At 35.2% G+C, this 23,288-nt stretch overlaps 3 protein-coding genes across 5 annotated transcripts; 1 reads left to right on the forward strand and 2 right to left on the reverse strand.

The window, feature by feature from the left end:
* The first annotated feature begins 2,486 nt into the window (after nucleotides 1–2,486).
* LOC127791469 (S-type anion channel SLAH4-like) lies at nucleotides 2,487–5,879 on the forward strand. Of its 3 annotated transcripts, none has more exons than XR_008020948.1 (2): nucleotides 2,487–4,522; nucleotides 5,380–5,528. XR_008020948.1 is itself a non-coding variant. In XM_052321367.1 (2 exons), exon 1 carries the CDS (start codon nucleotides 2,613–2,615, stop codon nucleotides 3,579–3,581), a length of 969 nt encoding a protein of 322 aa, XP_052177327.1. In that variant the 5' UTR covers nucleotides 2,487–2,612; the 3' UTR covers nucleotides 3,582–3,584; nucleotides 5,380–5,502. The 3 variants fall into 3 exon arrangements, 2 of the variants coding, with proteins under 2 accessions (XP_052177327.1, XP_052177326.1); XM_052321367.1 differs by having other exon boundaries at nucleotides 2,487–3,584; nucleotides 5,380–5,502; XM_052321366.1 differs by having other exon boundaries at nucleotides 2,488–3,479; nucleotides 5,380–5,879.
* A 1,657-nt stretch (nucleotides 5,880–7,536) lies between these two features.
* LOC127792247 (mitogen-activated protein kinase kinase kinase 17-like) lies at nucleotides 7,537–9,157 on the reverse strand. The gene has a single exon (XM_052322694.1). It carries the CDS (start codon nucleotides 9,091–9,093, stop codon nucleotides 8,098–8,100), a length of 996 nt encoding a protein of 331 aa, XP_052178654.1. The 5' UTR covers nucleotides 9,094–9,157; the 3' UTR covers nucleotides 7,537–8,097.
* Nucleotides 9,158–14,452: 5,295 nt separating this feature from the next.
* Nucleotides 14,453–21,596, reverse strand: LOC127792423 (cyprosin-like). The gene is made up of 14 exons (XM_052322907.1): nucleotides 21,473–21,596; nucleotides 20,518–20,888; nucleotides 20,367–20,427; nucleotides 19,305–19,399; nucleotides 19,103–19,215; nucleotides 18,639–18,807; nucleotides 18,507–18,546; nucleotides 18,318–18,382; nucleotides 18,002–18,115; nucleotides 17,794–17,858; nucleotides 17,278–17,434; nucleotides 17,081–17,200; nucleotides 16,074–16,162; nucleotides 14,453–14,807 (listed from the first exon to the last, which is right to left on the reverse strand). The coding sequence occupies exons 2-14, from the start codon at nucleotides 20,878–20,880 to the stop codon at nucleotides 14,723–14,725; spliced, it is 1,536 nt and encodes a 511-aa protein (XP_052178867.1). The 5' UTR covers nucleotides 20,881–20,888; nucleotides 21,473–21,596; the 3' UTR covers nucleotides 14,453–14,722.
* Nucleotides 21,597–23,288: the final 1,692 nt, after the last annotated feature.

Consider the following 23,288-nt stretch of genomic DNA (forward strand, 5'->3'; position numbering starts at 1 on the left):
TTTATTATAGTATATATTCATAGGATAAGAAAATTACTTACTTCTCTAGAATATAATAACTATATATTGACTAAAAATCGCTTACCCAATTTGAAAAACCTTTGAATAAATTCAAATGAGTATCAAATTTCTTCAAATAAGTGTCAAATTTTTAATTCAAGCAGCAGCCCAACTTGAAGAGCTCAAAGATATAATTTATTGTTATTATAATAAATAAGACTGAATGTTTTGATTTTCTATTTTCAACTGATGAGCAGCAGATCTAATGAGCATTCGCATGCCCACATTGAAAATTGCTGTCTCTGGAAAACAAGAAGAGGGTGGAATTAATATTAATCATAGAAATAAAGATCAAAAGTAATTATTAATTATTTGACTATATATATATATATATTAATAAAATTTTGATTTCTGGACTAATTTTGTTTAATTTATTAAGAGAGAGGACGTGGGCGCATGGGGGTGCCACCACATGTGAAAGCCGATGGTTCTTTGCATCTGGACAGAGACCAAATTGGTTCTGTTTACTTAGTATCATGCAATGACTTGGAAATTGAATTAAAAAGCTATTGGTTATGGGTTTAGGGTTTGCATGCATTAAAAGCCCAACCTTTTTGATCCGCCGTCTCTCTCCCGTCGCTCGTCTCTCTCGTCTTCTATTTTCAACCATTGCAGCCCATAGTGCTGCTAACATATGGGTCACAAAATGTATACCCTTTTCAATGCCAAAAGCTAGTCTTGTTTTGTCTATTATTAAACTGACCCGTCACGCACGTCCACGTTCACATGCACATAATTTCAAGCGTTTAGAAATTGGAGACCAAAAAAGAGACCCCAAAAGGCTTTGAAATTTTATGATCGGTTGCCATCAACCTTTTGACACTTTAGTAGTATAGCTATCAAAACTCTCTCCGTAACACGTCATTTGTTGCATTAGAAACAAATAAGATAAGATAACTTGAAGAGGCTTTTGCTTGGACTCTCCTATTCCCATATAGGCTTCTTAATGTTTGTTTTTTTTAGCACGCTCACACCTCAATGATGTAAGTTGGATATTAATTAGGATTAGATCACTTTAATAAAGCGTACGACACAACAACATAAGCATCATTAATTTAAGAATGTGACAAATTATAAAAATATATAATTTTATCAGTGAAAAATTATATCTTGCGAAGATTTATAATGGTGATTAGGTTCGATTTATTTCACTTATAATTAAAGTTAGAGTAGCGTAGAACTACACTACATTACATTACAGTATGAGTGATGAAAACAAATGATCAACACAGATTAATATTAATGTTTTGTGCGGTTGGCTTACAATGCCAATATTACAACTTTACAATCTAAGTTGATATACTTCAACTGAACCATCACAACAAAGCACTTTCTCGATATATATATTATAGGACTTTAATTTCTTTTGTTAGGTTTTATTTATTTATTTATTTATTTTTTTGGTTAGGTCGTAGGATTTTACTTTCCTTTGTTAGGTTTTATTATTTTTTGTTAGGTTAAGAGTTTACTTTCTTTTGTTAGGTTTTATTTATTTATATTTTTTGGTTAGGTCATAGGATTTTACTATCAGTACTTTATATATGCTCTTTCCATTTTTGGACGGCATCACCTTTAATCCCTCAATTTCAAGTTCCTCCTTGTTCATCCACTTTTGTATCCTTTAAAAAAGTTTATTCCATTTGGCCATTGAAGCTTAATTTGTGAGATGATCATAAAAGGGAGATTAGTTTCTAGGAAAGGGAAAACATTAACACACAACTTTCTTATATAAAATGCCATAAATGGAGTATGATCATCATAGTATATTGGTACAGATAGTGGTGATGGGTGGTGGTATATATACCATGATCATAAACACTATATTATTAGAACCAATTTGTGAAGCTTTTATATTGTGTTGAGTTTGGAAGTACTATAAATCTAGGAATAATAGGTATCGGTCATGTGTGGTATATGTCAATTAAGACTTAATAGAGAATAAACCAACAAGCATATATTCACATATCTTACAGGACCCATAGGCAGAGGCAAGTGTTCCCTTTAATTCACATAAATGACAGAAAGTAATGAATAAAGAATAGTGTGTCACACCGGTTAGATTAATTACTATAAATAAATGGAAAAGAAAAAAAAAGAAATGAAAGCATAACAAATTAATCTTGTGATTATTTTATATCAACATGGATCATATGCCACATCACATGTATATTTATATATGTAACCAAGCTTAGTTTTTTTTTTTTTTTTTAATTTCTATTATACTAACGACTAACAAAACATGTGTATTATATATGCAAAAAATATATTATAAGATTGCTTTGATGACTAATAAAAATTATTATTATATGGGACCTATGACTCGAGTTGAAGCTTAGCGTTTTGAGATTAGATTGCCATACAAACCGAAGCCTAAAATGGGTCCCCGGGCACGCCATATATAGCTGTACTCAACTCAAATTGCTCTTTAGTCTAAAATGGCCAGCCGATTTATCATACGAACTTCATTAGTTGAAGCTTCCTCTTGCTCTATATATACAGACAACAATTCAACATTTATCCAACAAAGAGTATAGATATAAGTCCCCAATCCCATGGCCAAAGACCCTTCCAATCACCACACTCAAATCGAGCTCGTCGTCATCGAGCCATCGCCCATCTCAACTCAACCCAGCCATGCCGGCGTTTCCAAGTCTACAATATTGCCAATCTTGGCCAGATTCCACGCCGGCTACTTCCGGATAAGCCTCTCGCTTTGCAGCCAGGCCTTGTTATGGAAGACCCTGGGCGAGCCGATGCCGGAAGCCCACTCCCTCCGCCCCCTGCTCCGGCGACTGCCTGCGAAGGCCTTCGTTCTCCTCTGGGTGGTGGCTTTGCTCACATTAATCTCTCTCTCTCTCCTCTACACTTTGAAGTGTCTCCTCCAGTTCAACAAGGTGAAAGACGAGTTCTCCAACCGCATCGGAGTTAACTACCTGTTTGCCCCGTGGATTTCATGGCTCCTCCTCCTCCAATCCTCGCCCTTCTTTAATCCAAACACGGCCTTGTACGTGGTTCTCTGGTGGGTTTTCATCGTCCCCATTTTGGTGATGGACGTGAAGATTTACGGGCAGTGGTTCACCAAGGGGAAGAGGTTCTTGTCGGGGGTGGCGAACCCGACAAGCCAGCTGTCAGTGATCGGGAACCTGGTGGCCGCTCTGGCGGCGGCGAGGATGGGGTGGAAAGAGGCGGCGGTGGGGCTGTTTGCCCTGGGGATGGCGCATTATTTGGTATTGTTTGTGACTCTGTACCAGAGATTGGCTGGGAGTGATTGCCTTCTTCCGGCGATACTAAGGCCGGTTTTATTCTTGTTCTTTGCGGCCCCAAGCGTGGCGAGCCTGGCCTGGGACTCCATAGCCGGAAGCTTCGATAACCCGTCCAAGATGCTCTTCTTTCTTTCTCTCTTCCTCTTCCTCTCCTTGGTAAGCACCAAATTAATTCAGAATGTCTACAAAAGTTTGACTTGTCTTCTATTTTTTCAAAAAAAAAAAAAGAGAGAAAGTCCCAAGAGTAGGAACTACTGAGAGGTAAGTAACTGCAGATCTATATATTTACATTTCCATTGGCTCGAACACCTTATTAGTATAATATTTTACTAAAATCTCTCTATAATATTATAAGATCTTAACTTATTATATCTTTGATCAACATGACAAAAACACTACCAAACCACAAAAGACAAACAAAAAGATGCTTACGGCCTGAATTTGAGATTCTTAGGCAAACCATCAACTTATTTATCATCTGGGCTGTGACTCTAATAGTGTAGTTTTTTTATTTTCTTATTCTTTTACGTGTTTAATTAGTTATCTATGTAGTTTGTGTGCTGCACACTTGAAAGGTATTTAGAATACAGTGGTTTTAGAGTTTAAGACTTAGAAAAACATTTAAAGAACAGAAAAAACCAAGAGATGTTGTAGTCACATATATATATACAGATAGAACCTTCATGATTTTTCTAACAGACACGCACACACATATTTGACAGCGTACGACGTCGCTTATGAATGTATTATAAGAAATGATATCTTTCAAAATTTTCTTCATAACTTAATCTCTTTCTCACGTTGGAACAAGGGTGTCACTTTCCAGCAGAAGATAGAAAATTGTGAGCGATCCTCGTTAAAAGAAGAATAAAAGTTGGCTTCGTCATCTTTTGCATGCGTGCAAGTCATTTTCATGATATCTATGGAAGCAAAACAAAACAAAAAGTACAGTGAAGTGCAACAAAGCTGACAATTGACAACTGCTACCCACCTCAGATATCTCAACTCATATATATATATAGTGACATATATAAGATCAAAAAACCAATATATACATGATCAATCACTCGGTCCATGTATGTATGTATATATATGAATAGTTCACTGTGATGTACTCAAGAACAAGCCAAAACCACTCCTTTCCCTGAGCTATGGAATAAAAGAATAAGCTCCATGGATGCTTCGTTTCATCTCTGTAGGTGGGTTGCCGACACAAAAATGACTCTTAGTTATATATATATATACTCACAACATATAAAGTGCCTAGCAAATTTTACGTTGTTAGTAATTTTTACCTACAATTATCTTCCGTAAAACATTTATAACTCATATTATATTTAATTTTTTTCTTTTTCTAACTCTTTTTTTAGATATTTATTTTATTTCTTGATCTCTCATTGGGCTTTTTTTTTTTTTTAAATTATAAGATCAATCTTAATTATGTTTTATGGATTTTAAATTAAATTTTTTTTCTAATCATATTATGAATAATCTTGTTTTCAACTTAAATTATTTTTTCTTATATGGTTATTTAACTCACTCGTATTAGGTATATGCTTATGTTACACATATTAATATTACTATCCAACAATTTATGTCATATATAATAAAATTGAGTAAATTATATTATTAATCTTTCAACTTTACTACACTTCATAACAAATTTTAATTTTTGTTACAATTCAATCACTTTTATTATTTTTCATTAAATTCTATTAACAAAAGATGGCATACTATATATATTAATATAAACTCAAAAATCACTTAATGTAAAGATTAACATAAACCCCCACAATAAATGATTTGAGGCATACCATGTCAGTTTTCTTAAACAAAATTTAATAAAAAATCAAAAGATAGGCTAAATTTTAACAAAAATTAAAATTTGGTGCCTGTAAGAATAAAAATGAAAATAGATAATAAATTTTTATATAATTTAAAATTTTAAAAATAAAATTGGACTTGTAAGTAAGTAAATTGCATTTTTTTTCCCATTTAAAACGGTTGTCTTAATTAATTCCATTGTGGTGAATCTGTTTCATGTTTTTTGTAACAGGTATCAAGGCCAGCCCTGTTCAGGAAATCGATGAAGAAGTTCGACGTGGCATGGTGGGCTTACTCATTTCCCTTGACGGTTCTGGCAATCGCTTCATCGGAGTACGCCATGGAGGTCAACAGCGCCGCCGCCCACGTCCTCATGCTGCTCCTCTCCGCCCTCTCCGTCCTCGTTTCTCTCGCTCTTTTGCTCTTCACTGCTCTCAATACCAACTTGCTCCTCCTGCCCCCCAAAGACCCTTTTCAGGCCATCAATCCTCCCGCGGCTGCCGCAAGCGTCGCTACTGCTAATTGCTCTGCAGTATGATCGCAACCACTTAATTAGTTTCTGATTTTTGTGTCATATGCTAACTTCAAAGTTAGAAACTTTTGGACGTTGGCCGAATGTAAAGTGGACATGTACCGGGAAACAAAGTCATCCTCTGGAGAGTAGAATATTCATAGAATTGTGGATATATATTTATATATATAACTTTAATTTTCGATTTGGTCTGTTTTCTTGTCATTTTGTTTCATTGCATAGAAGGAAAATAAAGGGAACGAAAGTGTTAATTATTTATGAAGGGAAAGCAAGAGAAGGGAAAGGTAAATTAAAGGGAGGGAAAGCAAGTGTTTCTTCCCTTTGTTTTGGTTAGAAAGAAATTACACGAGAGAGAGAGAGAGAGAGAGAGGTGATTAAGTTCATTAAATCAACAGTACTCCATCCCCTTATTTAATTTTTGAAGAATTTGGATCCTAAATGGGGTAAAATTTTCATTTCGCCCTTTCTTTTTTATACAAATACAGTGTGTATGTAAAATTAATTTTATTTGACAAAGAAATTATTATTATTTTTTTACAGTTTGAACCCGGGATTGTTCATCACAAAAATTAACTCTTATATTGTTACCAAAACTCGTCACATATTTTTTTTATTATTTTATATAAATATCTTTTATAATGAATTTGAATTTGAAGTGATTTGGGTTTGGTTTCAAAGGCAGTCCTAGAGAATTAAAAGCGTCCTAGGGATTAGGGAAATCAATTTTTCATAGCCTTAGGCCCAAAGCCTGACCAGAGTGGGCACCTACTTATAGGTCTCATTTAAATGGGCCTAAATTTGGGCCCATTTGATTTTACTGCTGCTTTATGTTTTTGGAAAATGGCGTTTCGTAACTTGTTTCGGTTTCCAAAACAGTAAATACAATTTTAATTTTTTTAAATAAGACAAAAACTTCAAAAAAGCATATTTGTGTTCATCTTTTTTATTTTTATTCAATTAATCATCTAATAAGTAAATGCCATTTTTAAATTTTTGTTAAAGACAATTATCAAGCATAGTATTTAATTTTTATTTTTAATAAAAAACAAAAAAAATACAAAATGAATAAAAATGAACACTACAAACAAACCCAACAAATTGAGAGAAAAATCATATTTTCTTTATGAAATTTTTTTCTCTTTAATTATTATAAGTATAAAAACATAAAAATTTGCTTATTAGAACAAAGTTAAATTAATAAAAAAAATGTATTCAATAACTAAATAATTAAATTATTATCATTACAAGCCTTAAATAGAGCCATCAACATAAACTTGCTAATTCTAAAGTGTGGCCTTCATTTATTTGAGAAAGTCTAGTAAACGTAGTTAATGCACAAAATTCTCTATTTTTTTAATGGTTAAAAAGATAATTTTTGTACAAAATTAGGGAACATTTAATTTAAAACAAGTGATAAGAATATAAGTGGATATTAGTTAACCACATATGACTACTACGTACGTTATTGGTTGCCCACCAAATTGATGAATTAACATTCAATGTCCATCTACTTTCACGGGTTGACCCAATTTCCTAACTCAAAATAAAACCCTAAAGTTGGCAGCAAAGCGTCTCATGCCAACAAGCTAACTTAAATAGTTAATACAGCAAGGCAACCATCAAGTCATCAACATTACATTATTCTCATGAGTTACTTAATATATATTTTACTAAATTAAAACAGGGTTTCCACAACCCACTTCCCTTCTTTTAGGGTTTTAATTTTTATTTTGCATGTTAATTAAGAATGTATATATAGTAAGGTATTTTATCAAAAAAATAAAATAAATTTATGAACCCTCCAACTAAAAGACCACCCATTTTTTTTTTTTAATTTTATAGCAAATGAACAATTTTTAAGTATCTATGATGTTTGATCTTATCCATCTATCATGAAACCGACCAGCAACACGTTGACTTCTCAAGAAACATCTTCTTCTTCAATTCCTTTCACACATGGGAGTGTGCAATTACTGCTACACGTGTGACCATCATCTTGCCTTTCACCAGTGACTCTCCTCTTCCCCGTCTCTTAGTGATAAGCGACAGTATTAGTGTAATTTGGTAATAAGTGATAACATATATTAATTAAGACTTCAAATTCAAGTCTTGTAAATAAATATTAGTTGCGCGCTGGTTGGGATATCCCAACGTACGTATGACTTGAAAAATGATTAAAAAAAGGAGGAGATTTCAGGGCAACACATGGACATGGGAGTGGAAGCATAATTTGCAGAAGAGAATTAGGAGACAATTAATCAGAGGAACCTTCTCTAATTAAGAATTCAATTCGCATTGAAGAAACATGCAAGAAATCTACGCATCTCTCAAAAATTTTGAGACTGTTGATTTGATTACGATTCTACGGTCTGTACAAATCTATTCAACTAACATTTCTATATCTACGACAGCCTGTAATCAATTATGTCTTCTCACTGTGATCCAATTCTCATCCCATCTCCAGTCTGGCACCGGAGAAGATGATGCCAACTGTTCCACCCTCTTCTCCGGCGAGTTTTGTCGGGTTTTCTGAGTTTCCGGCTCTTCTAACGAGTTCCAAACACCGTGATCCAGAAGCACACTCGTCGGAGAAGTGGAATTGAAATCAGGTAGTTGCTTTTGAATTGAATCCGATTCTGCAAGAAAGGGATGTTTCAGAAGCTCCTTAGCCGTCCACCGCTCCTTGGGATCTCTCCTCAGGCACTTGCTCAAGAAATCCTTTCCTTCGCCGGAGAGAAAATCCGGCACTTCCGGCGACTCCCCGGAAAACCCAATTCTGTAGAGCAGCGATACAGGGTCGCCGACAACCGGCCACGGTGAGCCTCCAGTGGCCATTTCAATCGCCGAGCATCCTACCGCCCATATGTCGGCGGCGCACCCCTGCTCTTCCCCAACCGCCACCTCTGGCGCCATGAACATCGGCGTGCCGCCAATTCCTGCCGCCGCCAAGTCATCCACTCCGCCACTCACCCTCTTGGCGCAGCCGAAGTCGGCGATTTTGGCCCCGCCGCCACCGATTAAAATGTTCCGAGCCTTAATGTCACAATGTGCTACGCCGATTGAATGAATATACTCCAGGCCCTTCACAATTTGCCCCGTGTAAAACGCCACCGCCGGCTCCTCCATCCTGCCTCCGTGCCGGCGAATTTCATCCGCGAGCGTGCCGCCGTCGACGTACTCCATGAACAAATTGTACATCTGCCTGTTGTTCTCTTCAGTGATGTCAAACCCGACATAGCCAACCACTCGAGGAGAGTCTAAGGAAGACAGAATCCTCTGCTCCCTCTGCAAAAGCCCGGATTTGGAGAGCTCGGCGGACTTGACGGCGAAGGCCTCGCCGGTGCCGTGAGAGATTGCGGCGGAGACTGTGGCGGAGGAGCCACGGCCGATGGTGGGGCCTCTGGTCCACTCCATTTCAGGGAAAGTACAGCTGAAATGGAGAGGAAAGCTTTGGCTTTGGAGTTGAGAGAGTTGGGTGTAAAGCTCTAATATATGGTGACACGGGGGCTGACAAGCTTAGAATGGGGGGGGGGGGGGGGGGGGGGTTTATCCACGTGGCTGAAGGTGAGTGGTTGTGACATGGCAAAAGGGCACGTGAGCACGTGGTCGGATTTGGATCAAGGGAAAAGGAAAGGGAAGGCAATGTTTGGTGATTTGGTGGGTAATTGGGGTTGGAGATGGTTAGATTTGGATGGATTATCCAGACTGCCAAACAGAGGAATACTCTTATAGTCATCGCTCTCTCTCTCTCTCTCTCTCTCTCCATGTGTATTCATTTGAGACTGTTATTTGACTTTGAATATTGAATTTGGTGGCGGGGGGTGGGTTGAACCACCAAAGTGGTTGATTTTTTTTTTTTTTTTGGGGGGGGGGGGGGGGGGGGGGGGGGGAATTCCACTTTTTGGCAGATGCTTGATTTTAGTACCAGTAAATGTTTAGGTATATGATCCAACAACAATCTTCCAAAACTTTTGTACTAGAAGCAGATAAAATAATTCATATATATGAAATAAAATGATAAATATGTACGTTAGAATGATAAATAAAATGGAAGTAATATGTGATCAAGAATGAATAAATATATAGTCGACTTTTATCTTAGCCCAAACAAAATAAGATTTATGACTATATATGATGGTCAGTCATTTTGCATGTAATTGTTGGTTCTATAACATTAATATTTAATTAAAGATAGAAAAGGTGACATTTATACAAACTTTTGTGAAAAATATATAGAGGGATTGCCGGCCATATTTCTGTAATTGTTGTTGACTGTACGTAAATGGATTTTTTATTGGTCAACCTATGAATATAAAAATCAATTAATTCTTTTACAAATTGAACTATTATGGGTATAAGTCAGATAAGTGAAACTCAAGCCTTGGGAGGAAAAATTGAAGTCTTGGGGCTAGGAAAACGTATGGAGTGTTACCATACAAAAATGGGCATTTTTTGGTCAGAAGTCAAAGCAAGTAGCTAGGAAAGATGAATTGGATGTGTCTGGCAGTGGCACATTCAATGAATTTAATTAAGAGATAAATGAAAATATATAATAATATAAAAGGGTTTCAGATTAAATGCTTAATTTGTAAATATGTACACTCAAAGTGAAAGACGACGAATTAATTACTTCTAGAATTTCTTTCATGCTACCTTCTAGATTAAGGTTGGTTAATTATGATCACCTCAGTCTTGTCTTTCAAAATCTCAAGATTGAAATCATTTCATAACTGTTGGAGTCTTTTCTCAGTGGTTAATGGCTTCTAAACTAAGGATTGCAAAAATGTTGATTAAAAAGTGCCTGCCCAGAAGAAGCTGCAATGATGCCTTCAATCTAATAGCTTCACTGGGCGCTTTCTTACTAACCAACCCACCAAAACAAACAATACATGATTCATCCTAACCCACCTAAACCCTTCCACTTATATTTAACCTCCAGTTTTACTGCATAATTGCTCTAAATACGTGTAAGTTAATTAGTAGTGAATTTTGATAGGCTGTCACAAAACATCTTTTTAAACCTGTCGTGGAAGATTGGGGTTGGTTTAATTCTGACTTTACATTTGGTGATTTCCGCTAATGTTTGGTCCTATACACAAAACAACTTGATTGGATAGTCCATGACAGGTTGGTTTGAAGTTCCAAAAGTTCATTTAGTTAGAGGTTTGTTGCCTAAAAAGTCAAGCTCTTATATCATATGACATAACTACTTGACATGTGTCATGGTCTATGCTTTAAGAAATTTATTTCTATTTTCATGCAACCCTTTAACTTAAAACAAAATTAAATTATTTCATATCTCTTAATATAGAGTAATTTGAAATAGGAATTTTATTAATTATAATATCACATCAAATCTTACACTTTGTAATCAACCAAAAAAAAAAAAAAAAAATCTTAATTCTATTAATTGCATAAATTTTAACTCATCAATTATTTATATTTATGATTATTCGTATATAAACTCATTGCAATACATATTATATGTCTAAGGGCCTGTTTGCTAGTGCTAGAGAAAGGTAAAAAGTGTTTTTTCTTTAAATAAAAACACTCCTGCAAGTTTTTTTTTGCTAATTTTATTTTTTGGTTAATATATGCTCTACTATTCAACATTCTCGATCATATAACTTATTAGGAATGATTCTTTTAAGTACACATTTATTCTGCACCATTAACCTAATGAACCTTTCACTACTAATTAATTAAAATTCATTTGGAGTTCTCCTAAAGAAGAAGAAAGAAAGAAGAAAGAAAAACCCTACCATTACACACTACCCACCTACATCTAGAACCCAAAATTATGAAGAAGAAATAGAATAAAAAAAAGGGGTTGAGTTTGCTTTGGTTTGATGAACAAGATAGATCCACAAGGAAAAGGTTGAAATTAATAATAGGGCGGCACTGCTAGCTAGCTAGAGAAGGTGAAGCTAATACCAAAAATGGGCCCTTTTTTTCTTGCTTAAAAAATTAGGATTAGGGCTTGTAGTTGTGAAGTGCAAGAAAGCCAAGTGGAATGGGGGGGGGGGGGGGGGGGGGGGGGTGGTGCGGCTCACTTAACTTAACCATGCATCTTCATTTATATACTCAAAAAATCTAACTTAATTTTATAATCTAAATTTAATTGGGATTCCTATTTGATTTGATTTCAATTTGGCATCAATCTGCATGCGTGGCTTGCAAGGTTGCTTATGATGAGGTGAGGCTTTCCTCACACGCAAGTCACGTGTATTCTTTTTTTTTCTTTAATTTTATTATTATTTCTATATTTTCTCGTACTGTTTTGACTTCAAGGCTCAAGCAAATTTTGCTGTGTGGCACAAAGTGGGGTCGGGACTCAGCCAATGCGAGGCTGTCACGCCTGCCGTGGATTTAGCCTCAATTAACACGTTTTGGATCTCGTGGAGTAGAATGTCTGTTGCTGTGGACGGGAATTGGGCACGCCTTCAGTTCAACTGTTCAAGAGCGTAGCGTGCTGCATTTATTAACTTGAAAATACATACATTTGCCTGCCATATAAAATGTATTTATGATCATTTGATTTGGTTAGGTTAGATCGGTTCTTTTATCCTTTTATTTTAATTCTTAAATTTGATTTAATTCTGAATTTAACTTTCTTAACTTAATTAGTACCAAGTTAGATCCAAATTAGAGTATTAACTATAAAGACTTTACTTAGCCCCATTTCTATCATCAATATAACATAGAAAACCTTATTCTTTATGTTACAATATTCTACCAACTCCAATACAAGAATTTATCATTATATCAATATAAGTTTAGGGAAAATAAAAAAAAAATCTTTTTAAGAAGTAAAATTGTTAAAGAAAAATGAAATACTTGTGAGTTGGGTTTTCAACAAACTAATTAGATAATCTACAAGTTTGAAATTAGAGATTTGAGACCCAATTTAAATCTTAGATGCACTTACTAATATATAACAGTACAAACCCAAATTCTTATACTAAATGACTCAAAACTCCTCCTCCTCCTCCAATTGAGCACATTTTGAGGTAAAATTCTCATTCCACGACATTGCTTTTTGACACAAGATGCTTTCCTAGACATGGATGGCACATGGGGAGTCCTCTCCCTACAAAACAAAGCATTAGCTTTCCATTTCAGAGGCCAAAAAATGAGAGTTGTTTGTGCACTTTTAGAGGCTTTGTCTTTTGCTTTTGACATGAGTCAGCAGTGGGTGTCTTTCTTTGTGTGCAACAACAAGAAGCATCAGTTGTATTGGTTGTTGCTTTGAGACTCCGTTATGGAAGGGGATGGTGATTGATGAGTGAGTAATTAAGTTAGCCCATATATCTTTTTCTCCATCTGCATGCTGCTAATTGGTTGGATCGAACCTTCCTTTTCTTTGCACTTCCTCATTCTGTTGTTGGCACATCAACGTTTCTGCTTCTATGACTCTTTTTGTTTTTTAATTTCCTTTTTATTTGCTAATGTAAGAACTCGCGGTGACTCTTCTTCCAACATATATTGAGTAAATTTATTAGATGCATGTAACAATTTACAATTATTTTTAAGTAAACTCATTATAATTTATTTATTTATTTAATTTTTAAATAGTCCATTTCTTTAGTTTAGAATTTAAATAATATTAACAAACTTATTATAGCGTATTTCTTTAAATAAGCCTCCCAAACTACAGGGATTCCAATAAAACGTTATCTAACAAAAGGAGGAGCTTGAAAAAAAGAAAAAAAAAATACATGAACCTCAGTCATTAAATTTAAATATGTAGAATTGGCAGCACAAACGATTTAAATCTACAACAGAATGGATTTTTTTTTTTATTATGAACGGTAAAAATATAATAGACCAAAAAATCATGTACAAAAACCACTGAGCATATCTAGACGAAAACAAGGCAAGACTGCCAACAAACTATCCCAAAATTAGGTCCTCATATTGGACTAAAATATAAGGATATGTAGTAAATATTATTGTATATACAAAAGTTTTAACCCTCCTAACGGTGGACTCTATAACAGAACGAAATTTACTCCAACATAAGGTGGTAGCAGTGGAGATTATTAGTCTCTAGAAGTAGCACCAAATAGAATGGAAGGAGGTTGGGATATTGGAAGCTGTACACGAAGCAATTGTCAATGAATTGGATTGATGGCGGTATTTAGTTGGGCATTGATAAGTGGGAGTTCGCTGATTAGGCTGATTTAGACTTCAATTCTGTTGGGTTTATTAGTCTGCCATTGTTTTTCCACTTATTTACCTGTACTTTTATTCTTTCGGCCCGGGAGGGACGGCAACAGCCTACAATCAAATCATAGGGCACTGATTTGATGTTGATTATAAGCAAAGGCAAGATGGCGGCAGCAGCCCCAAACTTGCAAGCCAACACTGCCTCCATTGGACTTTTGCCCCCAATTTGGTCCCCACTTTGGGTAAAGTATTTTAGGCCATCAAAATGGTTCACAAACTGCAACAAGAACCTTTCAAGGCTTAAACAACAAACAATAATATTATATCAAACTATCTCAAGTATGTGAACTCAACTATGTAATTACATCTTTCCAATTTTTTTTATCTATGATTTTACTTTTCAATCTCTTGCTTGTTAATGATTTTCGTCTATGATGATATTCTGTAAAATTAGTACAATTCATGTCATGCCTAATAGTTTTGTGTCAAATGTTTCATAGTTTTCCTCTATATCTGTTAATACAGATTTTTACCATTCCAATGTTTCCATCTACTCTCCCCAACTAAACTTCCATTGGTCTTTGGGGGCTTAAATAACATCAAGTTGAAGTCCTAAACTTTTTTAAATAAATACAGATGTCAAGTTTACATAATCCTTATGGATATTTTTGTTCAGAAATTATTGGCTTGCCTCATAGGGATACAAGAAAGCTACAGCAGTCATGTATGGGAATATTTACAGATGCAAATATAGCAGTCAGAGAGTAAGGTATCACTTGGACAGAGACCTAATAATATAACCACACAGATGAAGAGCTTTTCACAGCTGCTGATAGAGTGGACATGCAAACTTGAGAGCGAACAAGGCATCCTTTCAAGCTGCTTCTGCAAATCCAACTGTCATATTCCCGTAGTTGAACACTGTATGATACTGTCCCATGAAAACATCTCCAAGAATCCTGCATCATATAATTAGCAACAAATGACAAAATTACTTCAAATCATAAATCATAAACACTGTTCACAAGGGATACTCTAGCACGAATGATTACCTCGAAAGTACAGATATTTATTTATTTTGTTGAACTAAAATGGGTTAGTCTAGATTCCAAATGATATCTATGTGCAGGCCTAGCCTCTAGTCCACCATTAGGTTAGACTCAGTTGGGTTAGTTCATGGGATCAGTAACACTTCTTGATAGACTTTAGTGATAATATCATCAGGTCTTTAAATTTAAACTGGGAATAACCACATAGTAGATGACCATGGGCTTGATCACGATTCGGTTCAAATCGTTAATTAAAATGGAATCTTTCTTTTAAAAATCAAATCAAAATCGTTCTTTTGATTTTGATTCAAAAATCAAAATTGAAATCGAAGACTTACGATTCAATTTTGGTTCTTAAAAATAAGGAATTAGAACTGAAACTGGAATTAGAACAAGAACTAGAATTGGAATTGGAACCAAAACTAGTTTAAATTGTTAAAAAATAAATTAAATAAATATAAATATATAATATATAATACAATGCACAATAATTGATATTTTAAAAAATAATTCCAAGTAAGATAAGGGGGTTATAAATTCAAATGGTAAATGAACTACGTAAAATTCGATTCCTTTAAACTCTAAAAGAATACATAGGTAACTTAATTTATATAAATTAAATCTAAGTTTTATTTTTTAATTAAATCGGTTTGAATTAAAACTGAAACTGAAACTGTTGAAAACCGAAATTGAACTGTCAGGGAGCTAGAATTAAAACCATCTATAGACTGTTTGGTTTTGATTCCACCAGAAAGTGGAACCGAAACTGACGTTTTCGGAACCGTGGTGAGGCCTGGGTGACCAACCAGGACCCCAAGGGCAGAGAGAAAGGCTGCTCACGGGGGAACTGAAACATGAAATCTTTCTCTACGCACTTCAACTCTAATGTCACTTGGACTACCAGTTGGGTAGAGTACAGTTATATCCAACAAAAATCTATCTCGTGCTCTACAAATTCCAAGTTTGAACTAGGGGCCAGTAATACCATAAGATCACAATGCCATATGAATTACAAATGCTAAGAGGTCAGAATGATCAAATAGATTTGCATCAAGAACTCAGAAAGTCAGGAATTCCGACTGTCCCTACTCTCATTTGAAGGGGGATTTGATTTGTGGTTTAGTGGAAGAATAGTTCAAGTTAGGCATAGAAGAATTGGCAACAAGTGAAAATTACCAGAGAGGTCCGCGAGGTGGGGCCACATCTAGAGCTGTAAATCCGCTGATACATTGTGCTGAATCTCCCATGCCAACTTGGAGGATGTACTGATGAGTCAACATTACCATTTTAGCAAACAGAAGGAAAGGAAATTAGTTTGGTGATCAGGGACATCAATATGCAAGTATCTATGAAATTTGTTATTGCATAACGAGAATACAACAAAAACCACATTTAGTATAAAAACGCTAATTTCTTTTCTTTTCTTTTCTTTTTTCAGCAATTATTGAAAGATTGCATCATTGTTAGATTACTAACCAGATTGGTTGAAGGCATAAACCCAACAACAGGAAGCTAAAGGAAAGAAAGGAAAAAAAGGACGAATTGTCAGTTTTTATCTTCTTATTTTGCAGCCAAAGCCAGTTTCCTTGTCTACAGTTTTGTTTAAAAGATCAGATGGTTCGTCCTAGAATTTTATTGCATTTAGATTTTAGTTGATTGCTACTAGTTCATTTCTGATGTTTAAGACATTGAAAATGAGCAATTGTGCGGCAATACTAATACAGTATGATACACCATTTGACTTGTGGTTTATGCAAGTAGAACTTATAGCAGTTATGTTAGATGAAAATATATCAGCCAAACAAACTGGTTCTCTTTTTCTTTCTGGTCTCATGCCTTGATATTTAATCTCTATTTATTATTATTATCATTATTATTAAGCATCCGGAAAATTTTGTTGTTAGTCTTTCATGCCCACTCATTGCATCTTCCTTTCAGTTTCTCAGCATTAAGTGGAAAGGTTTATCAGAAAGGCAAACCAAGATTTATTAGAATAAAGAAGAGAACTATAAACAAGATTGAAGCTCTCGGTTATTAGGGCTTCATAACAAAGAGGTTTTTAAAGACAATACTTGGATATGGTAAAATTATGGCTAAGCAAGAACGTAAAATCTATTGACAAAATAACAATTATCTAAGGATGCACAAATCCAAAGGCCAAAAGTAATCTGGTAACATTTTACCTGCTCTGGGGCGAGATCGAACACTTTACCACCAATAGTAAATGAAATGCTGGGCATGGAAGGCAGAGTACTACAGTCAACTGCTGATTCTCCCATTGGACTTGGTAATCGATCGCAAAGCTGCAATTAAATAAAGCATGAGACTAAGTAGGAACCTTTTACTAGAAAAAAAAAAATAGGATTAAGATGCTACTAACCTGATTAATGTACTCCAAGATTTGTTCTTCTGTCTGGTTTCGCTTAAGTTGATTTTGCACCCATACAATCATCATTTGGCATGCAGTACACATAGCACTACCATGAGAACTAGGTGTCTCATCACTGTTCTTGTCTAGCACACTCTCAATGCCCATGCTGCACGGACAGTTTGAAAAAAAAATCAAGGTTTAGATGACAAATATTATCAAGACAGGTTAACAGTATCAAGAGTAACTGCTGTTTCTCTGGAAATAGTATAACTGACAAAGGATTAACAGCAAGCATTGGTGAATTAGAAGCTTTTCATTAGCAGCTAGTCAATCAATAATAGAAGAGTTAATAAGGAAAATCATAAGATGATGCCACGTTCATAATGATGACAAAATACGAAGATAATAATTTAAGAAACATATTTTTTATATTTATCTTCAAAAAGAAAATTAAATTATGAGCTAATGGTTGTCTGCTAGAATATTTAACTGCCATCACAAAAGCATAAGCAAATTTGATCTAACCTGACATCTCGAGAACCATCAAAGTAGCACAAACCAATTTGAGAGCAGATCTTTTGGGGTTCTGCCTGCAAATGACGATTGGAGAAAAGGAGAAATCAGTTATGATGGGGAGATGCTAAGCAGACAAGAAGCAAACAATATTCACAATATCAGCATGTCTATCAGTGCTCATGCATAAAATAGGAAAAGCAATATTGGACAGGTATACCTCTGCCAACAGCATTTCCAGTATGGTTTTGCCATATTCAGCAACCACTGCCTTGCATTCCTCGCTTATAACTCCAGAAGCTCCAATGGCGTGGTTAATTTGAGTAATTATGGTCTGCAGAATTATAATATTATTGAATGTATCAATGATAGGTAACTGCATATGTAGAGGATCTGATAGCAGATTATCAGTGAAGTGAAGATGCACAAAAATCTCAGACAATGTACCACCCATCTATTCAGTCTTAAGAGGGAGAAGGATTAGTGCAGGTATGAAAATATTCAATTTCTCTCTATATGGTGTTTATATTACATACAGTCGGTCCTGCTAACAAAGAAGTCCCAGAGTCAGCAATTGCTGAACAACCACCAGCACAGAAACCTGAAAACAGCAACATTTCTCTTTCAATACTACTAAGCATGAGGAACTACAATCTCTGAAGACAGGTGGAAAAGAAAAACCTAGAGTCAATACAAGGGTAAGAGAAGAAGTTGCATATAGTTACCAGTTGTTTCCTCGCCAATTAGGATATCACCCAAATCAAACTGCAAATGACAGGCAAAAATTAGCCTCAAAATTGAAGTATAATATGAAAACTTTGCTCAGTGAACAATAACGGGAAATCTAAATAGCCAACCTGCCAGTAGCCTTTCTGAGTCACAGGAACATAAATGTGCTCACCCTTAAAATGATTAGGATCCACCCCACCAAAAACAATTTCACCCCCTTCTTTCTCTCTGGCATTGCGATTAAACCAAAATGAAAAAACTGGTTCCATGACAAGACCTTGATTGACCATGTTGTACCTATACAAGTTACAGACACCTTAATCATATAATGCCCTCACCTAGACAAACATGAAAAGTAAAATTAACTACATGAAGGGAAAGGTCTACTGAAAAGAGGAATGTTACATGCACAATAATCAAGCATGTTCCTCAGATTTCAAATATTATTTTGACGTCTTCCTTGGATAATTAAAAAAAATTAAAACACGAAGCAGTTGTTGGGATCACCACTGATATGGAAGCACCTCTTTCCAATATTAAGTTGAGTAATAATCAGTTAACAATATTGATAAGAAAGACAAAATAGACTTACCAGAGAGGCACGGCTTTACCAACTGAAATCTCTTGAAAACCAAGTCCGAGTATGCCATCGAACTTAGCAGCCAAGAATGTGATACTAGGCTCTTTAGTTGCTTCAATAAAATCCTAATGTCCACAAAGAATTGAGGGAGAAAAAACTATATAAATGATGAAATGAAGATAAAAAAAAAAATGCTCTCTGCCTTCAAATATACCTGGTTCTTTACAACGAGATCACCAATTTCGACATGGTCCTGGCTAAAGAAACCTGAAATAGATCCGGTTCCATAATGAATTTCAGCAGATTTCCCTGCATCAAGAATGCAGTTAGAACGTCAAAATATTCCCAGAGACAGAAAATTTCATGAATTGGCCAATCAAGGTTTCCTAAGTTTGGTGAAATCCTATGTGTTTGTTTTATGGAAAGAAGTAATCATGACTCACTCCACTAACCTAGCTAACTCTTTCACCCAAGAACTTAGGGTAACTACATGGATTATTTTTTCCATTCTGCTCTATCAATAGTCACAATTTCAGTCAAACTAAGTATGTCCTATCTAGTCTTGTTGTCTGAATTTAACTTAGTCTTTGGCCTCCCATCTCCCCTTGCATTACCCTCAACATAAATATTATCACTTCTCCTAAGGGAGAAATCTAGCGACTAATGTCATGAAAGCTATAAATGATATATATATATATATATATATGGATGTCTTCAGATGCATCCTTGCACACATATGACAGTGTGCAATCTATTACATAGACAGTGGAGGAGAGATTGAGTAGAATTAGTGAAATGGATTGTCCGCAATGAATGATAACTTTAACTGTAAAGTAGAAGAAGCCATGGATAAACATCCTTTTTACATACAAGGCAAGTTAACACCAGAGAAGCAAAAATTACTCAAGCTTTAGGAAAAATTGCCTCAACAATAAAGCATAGGCATGAAAATTTATTATGAACTCTTGGTGAGTAAATCATGGATGCAAATAATTTTAACCCAGGTTGAGCAAATAATGTGTTTGATCTGGTTCATTCTAATTCCAAGATTGCTCTTTCGGCATGCATGGTTTGGGCTTCAATGTAGTGATCTGCATTAATATAATTGAGAATTACATATTTTATCCATTTTATAATTTGGAACCACCATGAGTCATTTATTTTAACCTTGACTTATAAGAATCCAGATTCCTACGAATATTGGATTCTAACATGAAACAGAAGTAAAAAAGAAAAAAGAAGGCAGTGGTGCAACTAAGGAGTTAAGTGACCACACCATTCTTCTTATAGGTGCTTGAGTGGCTTGACTTATACTTGGAATGGAAATAGCAAGCAACCTGCATCCATATACAACAGTGAGAGTTACCAAACTTCGGAGGGAAGAAACACGATTAAAGAATTGAAAGAACTAGTAGAACAAAACTCACAGAGAAATAACACTTAGCAGAGGGCACCCAAAGATTAGAACTTCCAGTATCAAATATGACACTGAATTTTTGTGATGGAGTGCCAATGCCAATTTCTCCGAAGTACTGGGCATTCATATAGTTCTTTAGTGTAATAATATCAGCTTCAGAGTCTCCCATGTTACCGCAATGACGAGGCTTTCTTGAAGCACCAGAAAGTCCTTCCCTAGTGTCAATTTGCCTACCAACCCTGATTATTTGATCAAGCTTCCTCTTCTTCAGTCCAACTCTAATCACTCCGTCACTCAACGCAGAAAAGCTTGTATGGAACGAAAGAAAAGTTGCCAGAAGTACAATAAAAATGGCTCCAAATTTGTTTCCCATGTTGACAACTGTAAAATCCATTATGAAGAATCCGCGTTCAGAAACGTACTAACAAAAATTAAACTCGGTAAAATATCTAATCCAGCTGCTTGTTCTCTCAATACAGTGTTTCACCTCTTAAATACGTCTAGTTTCCTCCCGTCGAATGCAAAATCAATGAACACAGAAACAGAAACTAATAGACATTGACTTCAAATACAGAATCTCATTGGCATGCATAATACGATTGATCAAGCACAATAACAGAGATTGTTATCATCTAACATTCAAAATGAAGAAGTGAACAAATACAAAATTCTAACTAATACTGTACTCAGTATAATTAAAAGTAAAAACACACAATATTAATCTGTGCTGCCACGATTACACTCCAGGTAAAGCATCGACAACTTTCTAACTGAATCCAAAATCATTCTATTTATCCGAGCACGTGATTTCATTAGTGAACAGCCCTAGCCAGTGAAACAAACTTGAATCCTATTTGGTAACATAGAAAATTGAGGAAAAAGATTGAACAAACACATCTCTGCAAAATACATACATATGTGTGTGTGTGTGGAGAGAGAGAGAGAGAGAGATTCAGTTTGCTCACCTGAGTATCGATACCGAGAAGAGGTGAAGTCGTTGCGAGGGAAATGGACCAGCGGGGAAAAGGAAGGGGAAACTTGAAAGATATACAGAGGGGTTTTTATTCCGTGGCGTAAGGATACGCTAGATACACTGCTTAAGCAACGTGTCTTCTTATGATTGGAGGACTTTCTAACAGCATCGAATTGGGAAGAATATCCACGGTTTTACGCTAGGCGTACCAGCATGGATGCCTTTCCCACCTCAACTGCCGGTCATGCCCAGGCACGTGACAAAACTACCCGTCTTGGCATTTTCCCTTAATTTTATATATGCAGAATTGGTAGCCCAAATTACTATCTCTGGGTCCAATATTAGGCCCCGTCCAGTCTCCTCAGGCCCAATATAAAATCTGAGTCCAATCTCCATTGGCTCATTACAGCCCATAGTCCCATGTTACTGTGTTACTTCCTCACTAAGAATATTATATACAACTTTTATTTAAAAATTAATACAAAAGAATGTAGCATTGACATTTTTATATTTTCCAACATAAAAATTTTAAATGAAAATCTATTAAGTAGTAATTGACAAATTCAGTTTACTTTTTAATTTTTTAAGCAACAAAATGAGTTTTAGTATAATGGTAAAGTTAATTCAATAAATTAGTCATTATTTAGACATGAGTACAAATTTTGTTAATATAATTAATGTTTATTTTTTAATCCATTCGCACTTAGATAACAAATCCAGACTTCCATTAATAAATCACAAATTTTCCTTTTCATAATCTAAGTGACTAAGTAAAACCGCTGGTAACAAACTCCAAGTTAAAAACATTTTTCAATTAATGCATCCAGACTTTTGTGGCTAAGACTACCACTCGCTAATGGGCATCATTGAATTGTTTTAGTAGTTGAGTGGGGATGCTTACAACACCACTGGCAAGGACGAAAGAAGGGTCTGATCCATGACAGTTCGTGGACTGGGACTTGGGTCAATGAATAGGTCTTTTAAAATAGACAGGATATGGACTTCATAATTGACTTGCAGGCCATCTACAGCCTAACATATCTCTTTCCCCTCACCTCTCTTCTAATTAGATGACAAAATAATTGCGTATGTGATAAGCATAGAAAATCTACTGTAACAACTGGCAATAACCACAAGAGCTAGATCTTTTAAGGATTGAATTGGTGACAAAATCTATAGCTTTCTTACCTTCTTTAGGTTAAGAGTTTGAAACTTAAGCTGCTCGGCTTAATTTTGCTAATGTTCTGATGATGAGTATTTTCATAAAATTTAATCACATATTACTTGAATTTTGAGCCTAAACTAATTAAACTATTTTGAATATTGAAAGGGTAAACTGTCAATTGTCTCTCTTAATCTGTCGATTGCTTTTGACGAATTTGGAAAAATTGTCGATTGCCTTTTTACACTTCAAAAAAACTATCGATTGTGTGTTTAATATTTCAAACAAATTGTCAATTGTTTTATAAAACAGTTGACTAGATATGTTTAGGAAATTAGTAACGATCACTTTTCTATAGACTGTATTTTTTCTATTTTGATCTCCAACGACTAATTTTTTTAAAGAGATTGAAGACTATAAATACAAGACTCTTGCCTTCTAAAAAGATAATGAGATGCAAGAATGCATTGAAAAATTATTTATGTGAACTTCAAGTGTCTTTCTCATCAATTTTAGAACTTCATTTGTAAATCTATCCTTGAGAGAATTTGTTGTAAGGAAAAGGTTGCAAATATTTTGAGCTGAACTTCTATCATTGTTTTGAGTGATGTGTTAAAAAGGTTAAGATATAGCTCTCGGATATTAG

This window comes from Diospyros lotus, chromosome 15 (genome assembly GCF_014633365.1).
Source record: "Diospyros lotus cultivar Yz01 chromosome 15, ASM1463336v1, whole genome shotgun sequence".
In the NCBI taxonomy this organism is placed as follows: Eukaryota; Viridiplantae; Streptophyta; class Magnoliopsida; order Ericales; family Ebenaceae; genus Diospyros; species Diospyros lotus.

Bases quoted from the DNA above. Each gene is read 5' to 3' on its own strand.
- LOC127791469 (XM_052321366.1), top strand. From the start codon at position 2,613: ATGGCCAAAGACCCTTCCAATCACCACACTCAAATCGAGCTCGTCGTC. The intron at 3,480-5,379 runs GTAAGCACCAAA...TTTTTGTAACAG, and splicing joins TCTTCCTCTTCCTCTCCTTG to GTATCAAGGCCAGCCCTGTT.
- LOC127792247 (XM_052322694.1), bottom strand. From the start codon at position 9,093: ATGGAGTGGACCAGAGGCCCCACCATCGGCCGTGGCTCCTCCGCCACA.
- LOC127792423 (XM_052322907.1), bottom strand. From the start codon at position 20,880: ATGGGAAACAAATTTGGAGCCATTTTTATTGTACTTCTGGCAACTTTT. The intron at 18,547-18,638 runs GTTGGCTATTTA...TGTCATTTGCAG, and splicing joins CTCAGAAAGGCTACTGGCAG to TTTGATTTGGGTGATATCCT. The intron at 18,116-18,317 runs GTATGTAATATA...ATAATTCTGCAG, and splicing joins CTTTGTTAGCAGGACCGACT to ACCATAATTACTCAAATTAA.